This window comes from Chiloscyllium plagiosum, unplaced genomic scaffold (genome assembly GCF_037043375.1).
Source record: "Chiloscyllium plagiosum isolate Xiang-an unplaced genomic scaffold, Cpla_swu_hap1 HiC_scaffold_8, whole genome shotgun sequence".
In the NCBI taxonomy this organism is placed as follows: domain Eukaryota; kingdom Metazoa; phylum Chordata; class Chondrichthyes; order Orectolobiformes; family Hemiscylliidae; genus Chiloscyllium; species Chiloscyllium plagiosum.
This window is the reverse complement of record NW_028270146.1, coordinates 59611765-59630976: the sequence shown is the minus strand read 5'-3', so window position 1 is coordinate 59630976 and position 19212 is coordinate 59611765. Positions and strand designations below refer to the sequence as shown.

At 39.5% G+C, this 19212-nt stretch overlaps 1 protein-coding gene across 4 annotated transcripts in view; it reads left to right on the top strand.

Annotated features, from left to right (window-relative positions):
* The window catches only part of LOC122553932 (uncharacterized), a 58129-nt gene that overhangs the window by 26001 nt on the left and 12916 nt on the right, over positions 1-19212 (top strand). For all 4 annotated transcript variants that reach the window (XM_087989892.1, XM_043698438.2, XM_087989890.1 and 1 more), the window contains exons 6-8: positions 3579-3730; positions 5074-5146; positions 12951-13062. In XM_087989892.1, the coding sequence (XP_087846018.1) occupies positions 3579-3730; positions 5074-5146; positions 12951-13062 (337 nt within the window). The remainder of the gene's footprint in view (positions 1-3578; positions 3731-5073; positions 5147-12950; positions 13063-19212) is intronic.

Sequence of the window (19212 nt, the reverse complement as noted above, 5' to 3'; positions counted from 1 at the left end):
TGCAGTGGCAAAGAAACCTAGACTTTACTAAAAAATATTCTCCAAGAAAATCATAGCATACTCAGTATACAGATGCAAAAGTATCAGTGTTGTCATCATTGTGGACCTCTGTGTATCTCGGGGGTAAGCTGCATGTTGGTGCATCATGCAGGTGACAAATGGCCTCCTTGTCAAGGCTGAATAGTACATCAAATTCACAACTGATGGGGCATTTTCTAACCAAAGGGTTCAATGCCTGGACCTGGTCAGCAGATGCTCTGTAAGGAGCTCTGTTATTATGATAGTCTACTGCACTCTTTTATTTAATATAGCCCTCCAGAAAGGTGTTAGATCAGTGAGACCCCTAAAAGAAACAGTTCATTAGGAAGAAGAAAAGAGAATGAGTTGGAGGCAGAGGGAAATTATGCTGAAAAAGGGACTCCCGCTGCATGATGAGGTGATCTCCCATTCCTCTGGGAAGAGGATGTGCCTTCTGTCCCTCACCTCTGTAATGTAGTAGACTGCTTTGGCTCAAACTCTCTCCATCAAGACAACTAAAAGCCTCCGTGATGGCTGCCATGGATTTCTGAATGAGTCTTATACATGACATAGACTTTCTAGAACCCCAAGCCCGCTATGCCATTCAATAAAGTAACCACCGCTCTGTTTGTGTTTTGCTTTCAACGTTCACATTCACTCTGGATAACCTTTGCTTCACTTGCCTAACAAGAATCCATTTCCCGCCGATGTTAAAAATGTTCAATGAGAGCCTTCTGAGGCTGAATTTCATAATTTTGCAATCCCAGACAATATATCTCCTAATTTGTCTGAAACGAGTAAACCCCATCTTTTAAATTGTGGCCCCTAGTCATAGACCCATTCTCAAGATAAAAACTCCTTTCTATGCCCACCTTGTCAAAACTGTTCAGCATCTTACATACTTCAATCAAGTCATCCTTTACTCTTCTCAACTCTGGTGGAAACAAGACTAGTCTATACAACCTTTCCAATGTAAGACAACCCACTAATTTACCTTCTCTTAATAAACCTTCTCTTAACCACTACAAAAGTATTGCACTTTTCCTTAAATAAGGAGTTTAAAACTGCACACATTTTTCAGATGTGGACTCACCAGTGCTCTGTAAAACTGAAACATAAGATCTTTACTGTTATGTTCAATTCTTTTCAATAAAACATAGCATTCTACCAGCCACCTTACTGTACCTGAATTCTAGCTGCTTATGACTCATGAACTAGAACACCTAGATCTTTCCACCTCTTTTTAAGAATTGTGCAATTATTGTGAATTTCACCACCAGGTGGAGCTGTGTGTGTGTGTGTGGGCAAGAAAGTAATGTCACAGCTGGTTTTCTCAGACCCTTGGGTCTGTATAAGGGACATGGAGGTGAGAAACCGGGCAGTGAGGGGAAATGGGAGCATAGGAGAGCAGCCCAAGGTCCTTGGTTATTACCTCCCAGCTCCTCTTCACAAAAGTCTTTCCTACTTATCTTTGTGTCATCTGCAGCTACTGTACCTTCACTCCCCTCATCTAGATACTGTTTAGTCAATCTGTTCAGAAATACTACTGCAAATCTCTGAAGCAAATGGGAATTGAACCCAGGCCTCTTGGCTCAGAGACACTGCCCCTGCACCAGAAGACCGCCATTCCCCTCACCTAAGTAATTGATGTGAATCATAAAAAGCTGAGACTCTAGCACAGCCTCCTGTGAAATTCCAGTCCATATCTTGCCATTCAAAAAAATACATATTTATACATATGTTCTGTTTTCTGCCAATGGTTCAATAATCTTCTATTCATTTTAATACACACCTATATCATGAACTCCAACTGTTATTCAAAACCCTTTATGTAGTACCTTTCAAATGTCTTCTGGAAATCCAGGTACCAAATATCTATGGGCTCCTTTTATCAACGCATATGATTCCTTCAAAGAACTCCAATAAATTGATTAAGTATGATTTCCCTTTCACCAAACCATACCAACTCTTCACAATAATCTTGAGTTGTTTTAATGGTCCAACTATAACCTCTTTAATTATTTTAACACCTTTCTAGGACATATGTCAAGCTAACTGGCCTGTCGTTTCCTTTTGCATGCATCCCTCTATTTTTTAATTGAAAATATTTGTTGCTTTTGAGTTTGTTGAGGTCTTTCCAAAATCTAACAGCTTTTGGAAAGATGATGCCAATTCCACTCTACTACAATAGCCTCTTACTTAAGACTCCAGGATGAAGTCCATCAGGATGTGGTTACTTGTTACCCGCAGCTGTATAAGTTTGGTGTATCCTGCTTCCCAATGATTGTAATTTCACCCGTTTCCTTCTCCTTTCCACCTCCCGATTCATAGCTAATACATCTTTTCTCTGTAGTGAAAATTTAAGCAAAATATTAGCTTATTTCATCTGCCATTTTCTTACTACCTACTAATAACCCCCCATTCTTTCTCATGTATTCTTTTCCTTTTTAAATACCTGCAGAAATTCTTGTTCTTGTCTTTATTTCAGGTTAATCTTTTCTCATACTCTAGTTTATTTCTTATACTTAATCTTTTAGCTATTCTCTGTCATTCTTTGTATTCTGTCCAATTATCTGACCTGTCTCTATGCAATTATATTTTTCCTTAAGTTTGATATTTTCTTTAATTTCTTTAAACATGCATTGCAGGTCTCACCTTAGATTGTTTTCTTTCTAGTAGGAACATTCTTATTCTGAGCATTCTGACATATCCCTTCAATGCTTGGCAGTTGCTTCTCTATTTATCAATCCCCTAACCTAGTATTCCAGCACAATTCAGCTAACTCAGCTTTTATGCCCACATGGTCACCTTTATTTAAGTCTGAAATACTAGTTTTAGATCCACTCTTCTCCCTCTCAAAGCTGACATAAATAACATTGTGATCACTCCTGCCAAAACTTACCTTAATTCTGAGGTCATGAATAAATCTTGTCACTTTACACAATATCAGGTCTGATAAAATCTGCTTTCTGTTCACTTCCAAAATGTGTTGCTGTAAGATACTATCTCAAACGCATTCCATGAACTTCTCATCGAGGCTACGACTGCCAATCTGTATTTTTTCCAGTTTATATGAGTATTAAAATTACCCAAAATTATTGCCATTTTTTATCACAAGCATCTAAGATTTCTTGTTTTCATCTTATATTGCGAATACTGTTTGGGAATTAGACTACTCTCACTAGTGACTTCCTTATCCTATTATTCCTCACCTCCACCCAAACCTATTCTACATTCAGAACTCATGAACTGCATCAGCTTATGTGCATCCATTCTCCCTCTCATCAGCTTTAATTGCCCTGGAAAGCCATCTCCCTATCATTTTAGGGCCAACCCCCCATGAAAATTAGAATTTCAGTTGATTTTCCACCACAGACAGCTTCTGACATACAAACAGACACAGCTACCCATCCCTGGCAAAAACTTAATATTGGGTGTAAGTGTCAAAACTTACTAAATATTACATCTTCAAAAAGCTTTAAAAAACTATATGATACAACAGTTTTAATGCTGCATTTATTAACAATGTAAAAGCTAAAATGGATTTTTCTGATTTTCAGGATGAAGTCATTGTAACCGGTTGTGCCGACAGCTTGATTCGAATTTTCCAGACAGAAACTGGTAGTTGTCTACGAGCACTGATGGGTCATAATTCAGGAATTGATCATCTCTGTTTTGATGGAATACAGGTGGTCAGTGCCAGCTCGGATAGGTAAAACTCAAATTCTACAGGTAGTACATTCATTTTTGAAGTGGTAGTTCAATAATTGAATATTTATAAGACAAGAATGCAGTATTATTAAAAGATCTGTTAATAATTGCTTTTGAGATAAAAATGTAATCTTTTATGGGAGGGTTTTTCAGGTGGCAGGATTTTTTTCCTTGCCACCTGAAGGGTTAATAGAGGATACATCCTGGTTGATGTTGGTTCCCCCATCGTTACTCAATGCTCCACGGAGCCTTAATTGACTGGAGGTGGATCTTCTGAGCCTCACTCTGGAGTAAGTCCAGCCTTATAGAGGTCTCAGCCATTCTGATTGGCCAACGACTCTGTAATTCCCTCAGCACCAGGTTCACTTAGTGGCTACTCCTGAGAGTTCAAACAGTTACCGAGGAAGAGGAATGAGTGGAGGCCAGCATCTGGTAAGTCCAAGGTATTGGTAGGGCGTAGCTGGCAATGAGAGGGTCAGAATGGCAGGTTTGAGGGGTTGTGGGAAGGGAGTATGGTTGAATGATCTTATTGTGGATGCATTCACTGAGCACAGTGGATCCTAATGGAGGTCCCTAGTTCTGTTGCCCTATGCCAGCTCACTCAGTAAAAGCTGCCAGGCTGCCAACCTGACATGGGCCTCTCACCGGTGAATTGGCCATGCCAAATTGCCTGTAGTGTTAGGTGAAGGGGTGAGTGTAGGAGAATGGGTCTGGGTGGGTTGCGCTTCGGCGGGTCGGTGTGGACGTTGGGCTGAAGGGCCTGTTTCCACACTGTAAGTAAGTAAGCAGACATAGGATGATGGACGTAATTGGCCACTGGTTGGCTACAAAAGGTATGCCAAACCATATAATTTTGTAAGTTTTCCAACTGAAGGAAAGATCACAGCTGATCTTGATCTTTTCAACACACAGATGTAAATTATATCCATGCAGACATTCCTAACAGCATTGTTGCGCAGCTTCCAGGTGCAGGAATTCCAGCCGATTCTCACATTCTCACTTCAAGGCATTGAAGCCAATGTGACACTGTACCCCACTCCCCAATTTAGTGCATATCAGAGAGCCAACCTGCTGGCTAATCACTGCTTTTGCTTGCTAGGCTACTGGGGTAATGAATCATTGGCACCTTACTGATCATTAAGCAAACATTTGAAAACAAATGAACAACTGAAATTTATGCATAAGTATTTTGATTAAGAAAAAAAATCCATTTGAATTAAAAGGCAGTTTAGCATGCCTGAATTTAGCCAATAGATATTTTTACCTGATATTCATAGTTTTATGTGAAGATATGACTTTCCTATAAATCACTGCTAGTTTATGTAATTTGCTCTTGTGAATCAGAACTCTTCGAGTTTGGTTAATTCAGGATGGCCGCTGTAGGAAAGTTCTACGAGGTCATGAAGATGAGATTCAGGTAGTGTTGTTATATATGTATCATCTTTACTTTCAACTTTCAAATTCAGTACTGATTTAATAAAAAAGATCGTAGCGTCTGTATATCACTTTTTCTTTCAAATATCGTGTTATTAGTGAGGCAAATTAGGTTACATTTCTAGCTTTGGGTACCCACTGCATATGTCTGAATTTTCATTGTCAGAAATCACACAACGCCAGGTATAGTCCAACCGGTTTATTTGAAATCACAAGCATTCGGAAAACTACTCCTTCATCCACCCAGTCCAACACAGGCACCTCCACATCATGAGTTTTCATTGAGCATCTCAGGAGATGAAGTACTCCACTGGCAGCACAGAGTTAGAAAATAAATATAGAAGGACACATTGGCAGATTTTCAGTTAAATATTCTCTAAAGAGTGTGTGTAACCATGAAGATCCCTTTTATAAATCAAAAAAGTCCATCTATTGTGTCAAGTTGTCATTTTTTAAAATATATTTTTATTGAGAAATAGATTTTTTAATATTACAACAAAACAATATACTTCAAAACAATACAAAGAAAGAGCACAAAAAAATTTTAAAAGCCCAAACTGCCATCATGTACAAATATAAAAATACTCAACTAACTACTTAACAAAATAAATAATAATTAATGACAAACTAATAAATAATAGTAATACAGCTCAGCAAAACAACACACTAACTCTCAAATATCTAGAGTATTAATTTTCAGATATTCATACATTCGCAGTACGCCCTCTCTGGATATTGGACTTGTGAAGCACAATCATTACGACTATATAAAAGCCCTTATTAGTGTGGCAGACAAATTTGTGTCCAGGTTGTCCAAAAAGGGCCACCATATCTTCGAAATTCTCAGTTTTGTGGTGTACCATACTTTAAGAAAATCCAAGGCAATATGCTCCATAACAATCTTATGCCCGTCCGACATGCCCGAAAGATTTTCGGACACCCAACTTAACAAGATATTGCGCAGAAAGGGAGGATGTTGAAAAGGTTTTTCTTATGCGTATCTACAGTGAATACACTGGGCAGGCCAAAAAGAAATGAGATCGGGTCCTTCTCCACCTCACACCCAAAATCCCCTCCATTGTACCTGCCACAGTGCTCCAGTATGTTTTAAGCCTGCCACAGGACCAGAGACAATGGGTAAGAGAACCCATACTAACTTTACACTTGGGGCATGTTGAAGATGCCCCTTGTTTAACTTTTGATAAACGATCTAGAGCCAAGTAGACCCTGTGGAGAATCTTCAACTGTAAAGCATGGGTCCTATTGCAAATTGATATCTTACTTGCGTTTTCCCAAATACCTTCCCATGCCTCTGAGGAGACATCAACACCTAGCTGTCTCTCTCACAGCCTGCAAAACTGATTGAATTCATCTGAGGCCCCACCCCCCCACCAGCTGATGATATAGAGTGCTGATAGAAAGTGTACTCTTAGCACTGAGCATCCTCTTCTCCATGTCAGATTTGTAGTGCTCAGTCAAAAGTGTTCTTTATTTTAAATCAAATTCCTAACTTGAAAAAAAATGAAAGAGGTCCCTGCTAGATAGCTCGTACTCCCACACTAACTGATCAAAAGACATCATTGTGTCTTCCTCAAATAAATCACCCATGAAAGACACACCCCTAGCTGCCCAATGTTTGAACCCTGAATCTCCTGTTGAAAACCCGTCATCCCACTATAAGTGTAAGGAAAGATGTTTTGCCAATATTGCCTTCCCTCTGCTGAATTAATAACTGTTGGGCTACAGCAATATTCCTTAACTGTCCTCATTTTGTCCAAAAGCAGCAAGCTTATAAGGGGGCACTTTGCCTGCGAGCTTTCAATATCTAACCATATTGAAAAACGGTTCCCACAAGCCCAATCACTCACGTAAGATAAAAGCGAGCTCAGTTGATCGTTTTTAATGTTCGGGCGATCCACTCCCTCCAGCCTATGAAGCAATTGCAATTTAGCTAATTTAATAATGCGCCGCTTACGATGCCAAATAAAAGAGCTGAACCAGCCGTTCAGCCTCCTGAGTGTTAGCTTGTCGAAAATCAGGGTGAGCATTCGTATAGGGTACAACAAATGAGGGAGAATATTCATCTTAATAAGAGCTATCTGACCTAACCATGAGACCGTAAGCACCTCCCATCTTTGAAAGTCTTGTTTGATTTCATCATTTAATTGAACAAAATTTGCTTTAAACAACCAATCAAGAACTGGAGTGACGAATATGCCCAAGTACGTAAAACCCCCCTGTGACCACTTAAATGGGAATCGAGATTCGCCCTCAAGACCTAGCACCTTCGTAACACCACCCATAGGCATAACCTCTGATTTTGCAAAATTAATCTTGTAGCCTGTAAAGGTGCCAAATGAGCTGGTGCATTCTATCAGGTGAGGCTCCGAAACTGCTGGATTTGACAAAAAAAAATGAGAATATCGTCTGCCTACAACAAAATGTTATGAAATTTTGACCCCATTTCTGGAGCCGACATATTAGGATACCTACGAGTGGCCTCCGTCAACAGTTGAATCACCAATGTAAAAAGCAATGGTGAAAGAGGACAGCCCTGTAGGCTGCCCTAACAATGCTAAAATTGCTTGATCGTATCCCATTGGTGATGACCCATCTTATAAAGGCTTTGCCCAAGCCTAACCGCTCTGGAGTATAAAAAAGATACGGCCACTCAACTCAAACAAATGCCTTCTCCGCATCTAGAGAAATTACCAATCCCTACATTAACTGCTGTTGACATGCTTGAATTACATTAAGCAGCCTCCGAACATTATTGGAGGATCTGCAGCTCTTTATGAAGCCTGTCTGGTTCTTCTTAACAATAAAAAGTAACACAGTTTCCAGCCTTAATGCAAGAGTCTGAGACAAGATTTTAAAGTCAAGATTTTGGGAGTGAAATGGCCCTGTAAGAAGCAGTCCTCCGGGGCCTTCCTTTTGTTAAGAATAAATTGGCCTCTCTTAGAGATGGCAAGAGACGATCATGACTGTATGAGTCATTGACCATGTTGAGCATCGGGCATGACAATATGCTTATAAACTCCTTATCAAATTCGCAAGTAAGTCCGTCAGGGCCGGGCCCCTTTCCTCTCTGAAGCTGCTTCACAGCCTCCTGCACTTCTTGCTCTGATAAGGGGGCATCGAGAAAAGACTCTTGTTCGGGAGTCACACCCGGAAGCTCCAGATCCTTGAAAAAGGATTCCATCTTGGCTTACCCCTCCTCACAACCCTCAGATTTGTATAATTCATCTCTGAAATGCTACATTTATCTTTTTAGAGTCACGTTAAGTTCCCGTCACCTTCCCAAATCAACATAACGGCTTGAGGGGTAGTCTTTTTTTCCTGGCGAGATACGACGCTAGATACTTGCCCAGTTTGTTACCATGCTCATACAACCTTTGTTTTCTGAAAGTAAGCTCCTTCTTTACTGTCTGTGTGAGCACGGAATTCAATCCAGCGCTGTAATCCTCTGTAGCTTGGCCAACGAGGGCCTGTCAAAGTAAACCTTCTCGGCTGTCTTCAGCCATGCTTCAAAGAGACATTGCTGCTTGCCCTTCTGCTTCCTACTGGCAGAGTAGGAAGTAACTAACCTCCGGCATAGGCTTTGGCAGTTTCCCAAAGGATGAAAGGGCTACTAGTCGAGCCTGAATTAATGTCTAGGAATGCCCTAAATTCCTTAGAAGTACTCCACAAACTTATCCTTAAGAATAAAGGGATCCATTCACCCGTGCCTCAGGCCCACTATAGCGTCCTTAATCTTAACCAACTGCTGCACACTGGACTGTGATCTAAGATGGTAATATTACCAATCGTAAAAGATGACACCAAGTCCAGAGTTGCCACGGGGTTCAGAAAAGAAACAAATCCTGGTATGAATCTGTGTAGATTGGAAAAAAAAATGTAAAATCCCTGCCTGTAGGGTGGAGACACTTCCAGTCGGCCACCAACCCTAACTCCACACACAAATCCACTAATTGTTTGGTTTGTACAGAGGATATCCAGTTGTCTGTGAGATCCGTAAGAAATTAAAATCTCCCCCAATGATGATATGCTGAGACTCAAGACTGATCAATTTAGAGAATGCATCTACAAGAAACCTGAGGGGATGGGCCGGAGGGCAATAAATATTTAAAACACCATATTCTTCCTTGTTTCTCAAGGCTTTGAAGATTGCAAACCTCCCATGTGTGTCTTTAACACATTGTAGTAACTTAAATAGGAGATTCCTCCTAACCAATATAGCCAATCCCCTACTTTTGGTATTAAAAGATGAAAAGTAAACCCGATCAAAGCCATTCTGTTGTAGTTTCAAGTGTGGCTCCTGTAATAAAGCAATATCCACCTTGTCCTTTCTAAGACTCGAAAGTACCTTTTTCCTCTTAATTGGTGAGTGACTCCCCTTGATGTTCCAGGTACACCATTTAATCAAGTCATTAGCCATAACCTTCTGCAGTAACATTTAGATTCCAGCGAGGAGGAGCTTAAACTACAAATTGTTGAGCCTTAGGGTCGCAAGATCCATCGTACATAAACTAAAACTCCTACAGTTAATGAACCTACGAAGTTATCAAAGACTATATATGACAAAAAACAAAAAAAAGCATATAAAGTGCCAATGGCACTGAATAGGGGGACTCACCCCTTGCCCAAAGGGGGCATCTACACATCCCAAAACCAAACTTACCATCCTGCTGTCAATATAGCAGCCAGGGCATTTAAATACCTGAACCAGAAACTGTCCGTAAGTAGGCATCTAGCCATCCCAACCATTTTCTCTCCTCCTAGTTAGAGCTGCACAACAAGCACAAGCAGCAAAGAAAGAAAATACATCATGGAATAACAATGTGAGCAAAGAAATTTTGAAAGTAAAGTAAGTACCCCAGACATCCTTTGATATAACTTAACTTAGTAATTGAAAGTAAACATCCCAGCCACCTCCGAGCATACTTTAGACCAGATTATTACCAATAGAAAATATGAAAAAAAAGACTCCGACTGGATTTCCTCTTTGTTTTTCAAGAAAAGTAGAGAAATACCCATACTATTTGTACAAACTAAATTGTTCAGATTAAGTTCATTTGTCCACAAAGTCTCTCGCCTTCTCCAACATGTCAAAGAGATGTATCGATCCATTTAAGGTGATCCAAAACAGTGCTGGATCCCTTTGAAGAACTGGATCCCGAGCTCCCTCAGTCTTTTCTTGATGCTATCTAAAGATTTTCTTTTCCGGATCACCGCCGCTGAGAAGTCCTGGAAGAACATGATCTTACAGCCCTCGAAAACTAGGGCCTTCAGATCCTTCTCTGGATTCTGAAAGCTTCCATGATGCTATATTTTTCTCTGTAGTAATGAAACCGCACCAAGATAGGACGAGGACGTTGGTCCAGACTTGACCTCCACACCGTCGCCAGGTGAGCTCTCTCAATCTTCAAGCTTTCCATTTCAGCCTCTAAGTTAAGCAATTTCGACAACCAGTCCTGAATACATTCCACTGGTGCTCACCTTCCTTATCCTCCGGCAGACCAACAAATATTTTTTTCTCTTGACCCTGTTCTTGAGGTCATCAACCTGGTAAAGCAAATTTTGGACATGGATCCTATCCTTGGAGGAATTTGTATCAGCTTCTACCACTGTGACTCTGCGTTCTATCTCATCTGTTCTTTTCTCGAGGTCTCCCAGTGGCTGTTCATGCTTCTGCAGCATGCTAGAGATCAGGATCAGCTTCTCCTCTATCTACTTACCCAACATTTCACTAGATTTTGTGGGTTCCTTTACTAGGACCTGGTAGGAAATCAAGTCCAAGGATCCTGCAGGCTGGGCCGCGGGACCGGCCTCAGACGTACCTACTCCCTTCTTCAGTGTCCCTGGATGTCAAAAACCAAGTTAAATTGTTCCATGATCTTTCCAGAGTCCCACGATATCGTGGTAATCCGGGTTGGGTGGGTTACGACGTCATCCCGCTTGTGATAGGTTAGGACTTTGTCCCGGAACTCTGCAACACGATGTTTTTAGACCGCCGCCATCTTAGATCCCCAACTTGTCATTTTTAAATCTTTCTGTTCAGCCCATACATCTCTGGGGTTTGGAGGAGTTAGGGAGACTTATTATCAATGGAGTTTAAAAGCCTTAAAATGTATGTCCTAAATCATTAAGATTAGAACTCCATGACCATAATAATTAGTCTAGCTTATACATTGATCTATAATTTTAACTGTGGAATAATATGTTTCACAAACAGAGACAGGAATTCATCACATCATGTTCTGCAAGGTTAGCTTATTATAATTTAAATTTGTTCCCTACTTGTTTTAGACCATAAGACATGGGCTCTCCTTTTCAGCATCTACCCTGTCAAGCCCCCTAAGAATTTTACGTGTTTCAATAGGCCATCTCTTCTATACTCTATACTTCTATACTCCAATGTATAGGTTGAGTAGCCTGAGTTACTCAACCTCTCCTCGTAAGAAAATCCCTCTTTTCCCAGGATCAACCTAGCAAATCTTCTGTGAACTGCATCTATGAGGGCAATGAGTGAAATGAACTAAAGAGGACAAAGAATCTTGTGACATTTAAACATCAGTGGTGGTTTAACTGCACCCATGTGTGCAGAGCTGCTCTCCTCAATGATGTCTGTTTGAATGGTCAAATTTTGAAAAACCAGAGTAGGAAATTTGAGCAATGTTTATTTCAGTCAAATGAGCAATGCTGAAAGATTGAACAAATTACATTTTAGTATGGAAACACTATACATACTAAAATTGCAATCATTAATCAGTGTAAAAAGAGTCACTGTTAAACTATGTATGTAGTGACACTCACAATCTCAATGTTTTAAAAAACCTTATTTTCCCAAAGTTCATACTGTATAAATTAGATGCAATTGAACACTCTTTAAATGTTCCTTAATGAATATTTGCAAGGTTTGATTCAATAAGAAATTCTTATAGTTGTCTTCAGCATTTATTATTTGAACAATATCACTCACTAAATAAGTAAAAATGCATTAAAGATAATAATCATTTTTGTTACCTTTAAGTTTTAAAATATTGTGAATAAGGTTTAGTTTAATAGAGTCATAAAGACATAGAGATGTACAGCACGGAAACAGACCCTTCGGTGCAACTCGTCCATGCCAACCGATATCCCAAACCAATCTAGTCCTGCCTGCCAGCACCCCAATTCCACCAGTAACAATGGAATTTGAACTAATGGCCCCAGAGCATTATTAGTCAAGTGTCATCATCATAGTACTATAACCTCCCTCATGTATCTCAAAATTATGAACATTCTAGCTGTAAGGCAAAGCTACACTTAGCAGTTCAGCCATCAGTGAAGTACAATAACAGTTGTTGCTCACCAATAATCCATTTGACTTCTTTAATAAGCATGACATTCTGCTCTTTTATACAATGCACGTGTCTCCATTTTAGTCATCCCAACTTAAATAAGAATGACTGAATACTACCGCTTTTTTCAAGTTTACAAGCCAAAAAGTGCTGAAATAGGATAGACCAGAGATTTATAATTGATTCTGGCAATCAGTTGAGTGAGTTAAATGTTTGTAATAGGAAAATATTTCAAAACATGTATTATTTACTTGTGTGGCAATCTAAATGATGATTAGTCACATCAATTAGGTTTATTTTAAATGATCTATGTACCTGTATTTAAAATCAAACACTCAGTGCAATGTTTGTAATGCTTTGAAATGATTGTAAATGTTAAAATTTGGTTAAATGGCACATAAAATAGTTTATATATACTGTATTAACCATCTGCTTACTAAACAGTATTTGACAATGAAAAAGGATCTTGTTGCTAGCACATCCTGGGACCACACAATAAGAATGTGGAATGTACAAACTGGAGAATGTATAGCTGTTCTAAAAGGCCATACAGAAGGTGATTACCCTGAAATAAATGCAAGAAGAAAATGTTTGTAAAAGACTGCTATGTTCTTTTTCAAGGTTATCTTTGAATCATACATCTGAGGCCTGTTACTGTTCCTTTCAACCCAAAGTGCCAAACCTTCAGTGGTCTAGTTTGAGCCCACACTTACATGATGCAAACCTACCCTTTGGCAAGTACGTGTATCTGAAAATGAGAAAATACAATTCCTGCCTAGGACAGAGTTGTGCATCAGCAGTAATATCATTGGCTGCAAGGTCTTCCGACTGCTCCCCAAAGGCTTCAATCTTGACAACTCTTTATTGTTCTTTGAAAACAAAAAAATGGGTTGTTTACCTTTCTGTACCTTCCAGCTCCTGCCTGATCTCTCAAATCCTGTAATCTGAGCCAATCTAGGCATGTTAACTAATGGCTTCTGAAATGCCGAAACTCAAAAAAAAGAATGATTTATTATTTGTACATGTTTTAGAAGCAAGCGCTAGTTAGCCTTGTGGGAATTTTTTCATTATCACTGATCTCCTGTTGTATATTTAGCTAGAAGGCCCCCCCCCAAAATAAAAATGCATCAAGATCAGTTTAATCTATTTATGTCTTTATTCTGGAGATTCCTTTGTTGTCATCTGCTGTCCCTTGATTTGGTGGTGATGATGACTCGGTTGCAAGTTTATATCATGGGTCTTCATGTGACTGAACAGGCAGATATTTGAACTGCAGGTCCTTCGTCACATGGGGAGGAATGTCCCAGGAGGCAGGGGCATCCAGAAAGCAGTACTTGCTTCCTTTTCTTTCCTTCTCTGCCAGCACATTGCCTCATTGAAACATCAAGCAACTCGACAAAATGATAAGAAGAGTTAAGAATTACATCTGCAATCATTTATTTTCATGCAAAACCTGTCTTATCACTGGCTCTGATGGATTACAGATACCTCCTACCTATATTAAAAATATTGCAAGCCCATATTTCAATGTATTGCACTTCCCATGTTTCTACTGTTTTCCCATAATTTATGCATGCATTGTCTGCTTTTCACCCAAGGCCAGTGCTATCTTGCCGATGGTGCAGCTCCTACACTTCTAGCCTTTGCACATCTGTCATTTCCACTTGCTTCATAACGTGATTGAAAATTTAACCCTTTACTAACTGAAATTGATCCAACTCCTTCAGACTCAAAGCATGATGCAGCTTGATAGGTCATTTGTCACTACTTTGAATAATTGGTAGAAATCTCCTTCTAGTCATTAATGTCAATGTTGCTGTGGTTCAAGGAGAGTTCCAGAGTATCTTTGTAGCAGTTTCTTTGTCATCATCGCAACAGTACCATTTGAGAGCTGAGAAAACAGAACTTGTTCGGGAGGAGTTGCTTTTGCAGAAATTTTACTTGAATGTTTTTAGAGTGGTCCTCAAGAAGGATACGAGTGATAGTTTTCCTCCTTTTCTTCCTATTGATTCTGTGGAATGCTGCAGCAGCATTGGTAGTGGGGTAGCACTAGTGCTATTATGTGTCACTGATACATAGTCCAAATCATATTGCAGTACGGGAATGTGTGATGACAATTGCTTTGCACACTAGTTGTCAGCATACTGTTGACTGGCAGGGGTTTTCATCAAACACAGGCTGTTACAGTTTGTAGAAGATTGAGCTAGTACAGCTGATCCAGTGTTGGCCTCATCAATTGCGACCCTTTGAAAGAAGAAACTGTCAAGCTTTGGAAGTGCTTAACATACTTCAGAGACTTCCTGTAACATATACAGGATGTCTTCATTTTGGCAAGATAGTGAATATTCTAGGTCATGTATTACAGTGGTGGTCAGTCTAATCTTGGCACAAAGGCAACTGAAGTTAGAGAGATTTCCATCCAGGCAATATTTAGTGCATACAGCAAAGAGCAGTTGATTTTTGAGGTGAATAACTACAGGAGGTAGACTGTAAATTGTTTGAGATTGTCATAAAGTCTTTCCTGACACTGGTCTATCTTTAAAAAGTGCCCCTTTCAGAGCTCCCATTCAAGATAGTTGCATCCATCTTCAGTTGCAAGATTGTGATGAAATTTCTTGAACATCCAAATCTCTGGAGAACAACCTACAAAGCCTGTAATTTACAGTATCAAATAATTTGGTTATGTTAATGGATACAGTGAAGAGTTTGTTTTATTGTCCTCAATATTTTCTTAGACTTGCATGACAAAATCCATATTAGAGGCTGTTCTGTAACGTCAAAAGGAATGTTTCAGGAAGGATTCCTTCAGCTAGGGAGTAGCTGATTCAGGAGAATGTGTCTGAACATGCTATAGATAACAGAGAATGCTTCAGTAGTTTCTGTAGCATGACTTATCTCCCTTCTTGAGATGGTTACAATTGTCACATTCCTGAAGTACTTGTGGGAATGCGAAGTTCTTTTTCATCCCAAATCTGGAGGATGAGTGCATTGAGTCTTGATGTCAACAAAACCAAATTTGTAAGTTTCAGCTGAAATTGGTCTTTGTTGTTTCTTATCCTTCCAGTTACAGTTACAGTTACAGCTCTCTCATTGCTGGCAATGTATGCATGGATTCCACACACGTCGATGGGGTAAGCTGGAGACATTTCAGTTGCCACAGTGAATTAAAGGTTGACATTGTTATGGGAAATGTTCTTTTCAGTGTTCAACAAATTGCATTGTCATCCTTAAGAAGAGAGTTACTGTCTTATGAGTCAAGGAAATTTTATCCATTTGACCTGGTGTATAGATGGCCCTGGTGGCTTCCAAAAAGGTTCACATGGCAAGACTGTTGACTTTCTTGGGTTTCTCGTGCCATTACTCATCTTTTATGTTCAAGTTTGTCTTTAGTGTCAGCCTTGAACTGTTGGAATGCTGCTTACTTGATTTTTGACTTGTTGATGAACGCTGCTGATGAACATTAATCTCTGTTTTGGACTTCTGGTTCTGACAATGATTTGTGCAAGGTGGATATTTACCACAATTGAACAAGTCAATCATCTGTCTGGCAGGTATCAGTCCACATGCATGGATCAAGTGATACAGATATCACTTAGATCTTTAATTCAAACAATGATATAATCCAGGAACATAGAAACATAGAAAATGGGAGTAGGAATAGGCCATTCATCCATAACTGAACCAGTCTGGCTTCAATGTCAATCCTGCCATCCGAGGAAAAAGTCTGGTAAACCTTTGTTGCACTCCCTCTATAGCCAGAACATACTTACTCAAGGGGACGAAAATTACACATAGTGCTCCAGGTGTGGTCTCACCAGCATCCTGTACGACTGCAGCAAAACATCCCTGCTCCAGTATTCAAAGTCCCTTGCTATGAAGGTCAGCATACCATTTGCCTTCTTCGTCACTTTCTGCACCTGCATGCTTACTTGCAGCAACTAGTGTACAAGGTCACTCAGGTCTTGTTGCATCTTGGTAACAAACTGCCTTCCTGTTTTTGCTGCTGAAGTGGATAATCTGACATTTATCCTTCACCTGTCATGTATTTGTTTGCTCACTTTTTTTAATAGATATTTTTATTGGAAATGTAACATTTTTACAAGTTTACAAAAATAAACAAAACTCTCAAGTACAAACATTGAAATACAATTAAATCTTAAATAAATAATAACCAAAATTTATCGAAAGAAAAATACCGAGGGAAAAAAAAACAAAACTCAGCTCACTACTAATCTAACCTACAACTAACCAGAGTGTATAATTAAGTCTCTTACATTATTCAAATAAGAGAAAGAAAAAAAAAACAACAGATAACACAGAAATTAGATAGTGAGATACATGCTTGGAATGTGTTAACATCAAATGTAACAAAACCCATATTCGTGCGGGATTCTTCTCCCAAGTGGCCCCGGACCAGCCAGGTTCGCAATCTCAATTAAATAAAAGCCCTTGTTAGGATAGCCGAAATATCTGTATTTATATAATTCAAGAAGGGCTGCCATATTTTAAAAATAATTCGGTCTTTTGGTGCACCATATTTGTAAGGAAGTCAAGGGGAATACATTCCAAAATTAATCTGTGCCAATTTGAAAGTCCAGGGGGGCCCTCAGCCACCCAGTTTACCAAAATATTTTTCCTTGCATGGAAAGAGAGAATAGAAAATAATCTTTTCCCGTGCATATCCAGGGAGGGTAAGTTCGAAAAGCCCAAAAGGAGAGATATAGGGTCCACTTTAATTTCCGTTCCTAAAATTTCTGTCAGGGTACTTGCTACTTTAGTCCATTATCTACGGATCTTATGATCCATAGGCAATGTACAAGAGTGTCCACCTCTATTTTACATTTGGGACACATTGGAGATGCTCCTGCCTTAAATTTTGCCAATCGATCCGGTGCTATATGGGCCCTATGAAGTATCTTCAGCTGGATAGCCTGAGTTCTGTTGCAGATGGTGATTCTTCTGGCATTTTCCCAAATGTCATTCCATGTTTCTATAGAGATTTCTAGTCCCAAATCCTGATCCCATGTTTTAAGCAGATTGTCGATATCTCCCGATATTTCATCATGTAGTAAATGATAAATAGTACTGACGGAAGATACCCCCATTGGTCGTAGCACTCTACATTCTCTATCTGATTTATAAAGACTATCTAATAACGTAGTCTTTGCAAGAAATGCTAAGTATCTACCCGGTTTGTCGCCAAATTCATATAACCTTTGTATTGCAAATAATATTTCCCTCTCAGCCGTTTGGGTAAGCGTGGTGTTTAGAGCTGTCTTAAGGGCCATAATCCTTTGCAATTTGATAATAGAAGGTCTATCAGTGTATGCTATTTCAGCTGCTTTTAAGCAAGCTTCGAGCAGATGCTGTTGTTCTCCCTTTAATCTTTTCTGGGTCGCTGAGTATGAGATGATCAAACCTCGCGTGTAAGCTTTGATGGTCTCCCACATCATTGATGGGTTGCTAGCAGTACCTAAATTAATTTCTAAAAAAGTTTTAAATTCTTGAGAGAAGTACTTTACAAATTTACTATCTTTCATCAGGAAGGGGTCCATACGCCAATACCGAGGGGATGTCCCATTTTTCCTTGCCTTGATTTCCATATATACAGCAGCGTGATCGGAAATTGCTGTACTACCTATTTTACAGGATGATATGGAATTTTAAAAAATCGAGGGGGCAAAAAACATGTCAATTCTGGTATGACATTTATGTGGATTGGAGTAAAAAGTAAAACCTCTGCCTTGTGGATGATGACATCTTCATACATCTACTAATCCTAATTCTTTGTTCAAATCCACCAATTGTCTAGATCTGGGAGACACTCCTGCAGTACTCTTGGGAATCCTATCTATTTCCTGATCCATAATACAATTAAAGTCTCCCCCTATAATTGTATGACGGGCACCAAGAGCCATCAGTTTTGAGAAGGCTTCCGTTATAAATTTAAAAGGATGTGCCGGGGGGCAATACAAATTTAAAATCCCATATTCGTCTCCATTTATATGGGCTTTAATCATAATATATCGTCCAGATTCGTCTTTTATCTGATTTAGGATTTTGAAAGGGAAATTCTTCCGAATAAGAATAACAACTCCCCTGCTTTTTGAGCTAAAAGAAGAAAAAAAGGCCTGATCAAATCCACCCTGTCGTAATTTCAAGTGTTCTTTATCCAACAAGTGTGTCTCCTGTAGGAGAGCTATATCAACCCTTTCTTTCTTGAGAGTTGATAATATTTTCTTACTTTTGACTGGCGAATTACTCCCCTTGACATTCCAGGTGCACCATTTAACCAACTGATCAACCATAATTGACCGGGCAAATCCGAGACCCCTCGGGAGGGGAAACCCTATCCAGAACATCCCGAGCATAGAGCATATAAAATTCACAAAAATAAAGGCTCTCTAATACACTCACAACAGTATAATAAAAAACTATTTCTAAATAAAAAAACTATAAAACGTATTTAAATGGAGGTTTTCCCCCTTGTTCCCAGGGGATATCACTTCCTTTCCAAAGGTCCATCGTATCCTCTCCCAACCAGTACCCCACCCTTGACCCAGGCGCTCGTCAATAGGATGAGGAAAATTCAAATATACTACAGAGCTAGAGTTAACAGTGAGCACCCTACCCCCGCCCCGCCCCTCCACTCACACACCAACACCTGGATATATTTGATGATGTTAATACCATGTATAAACATATA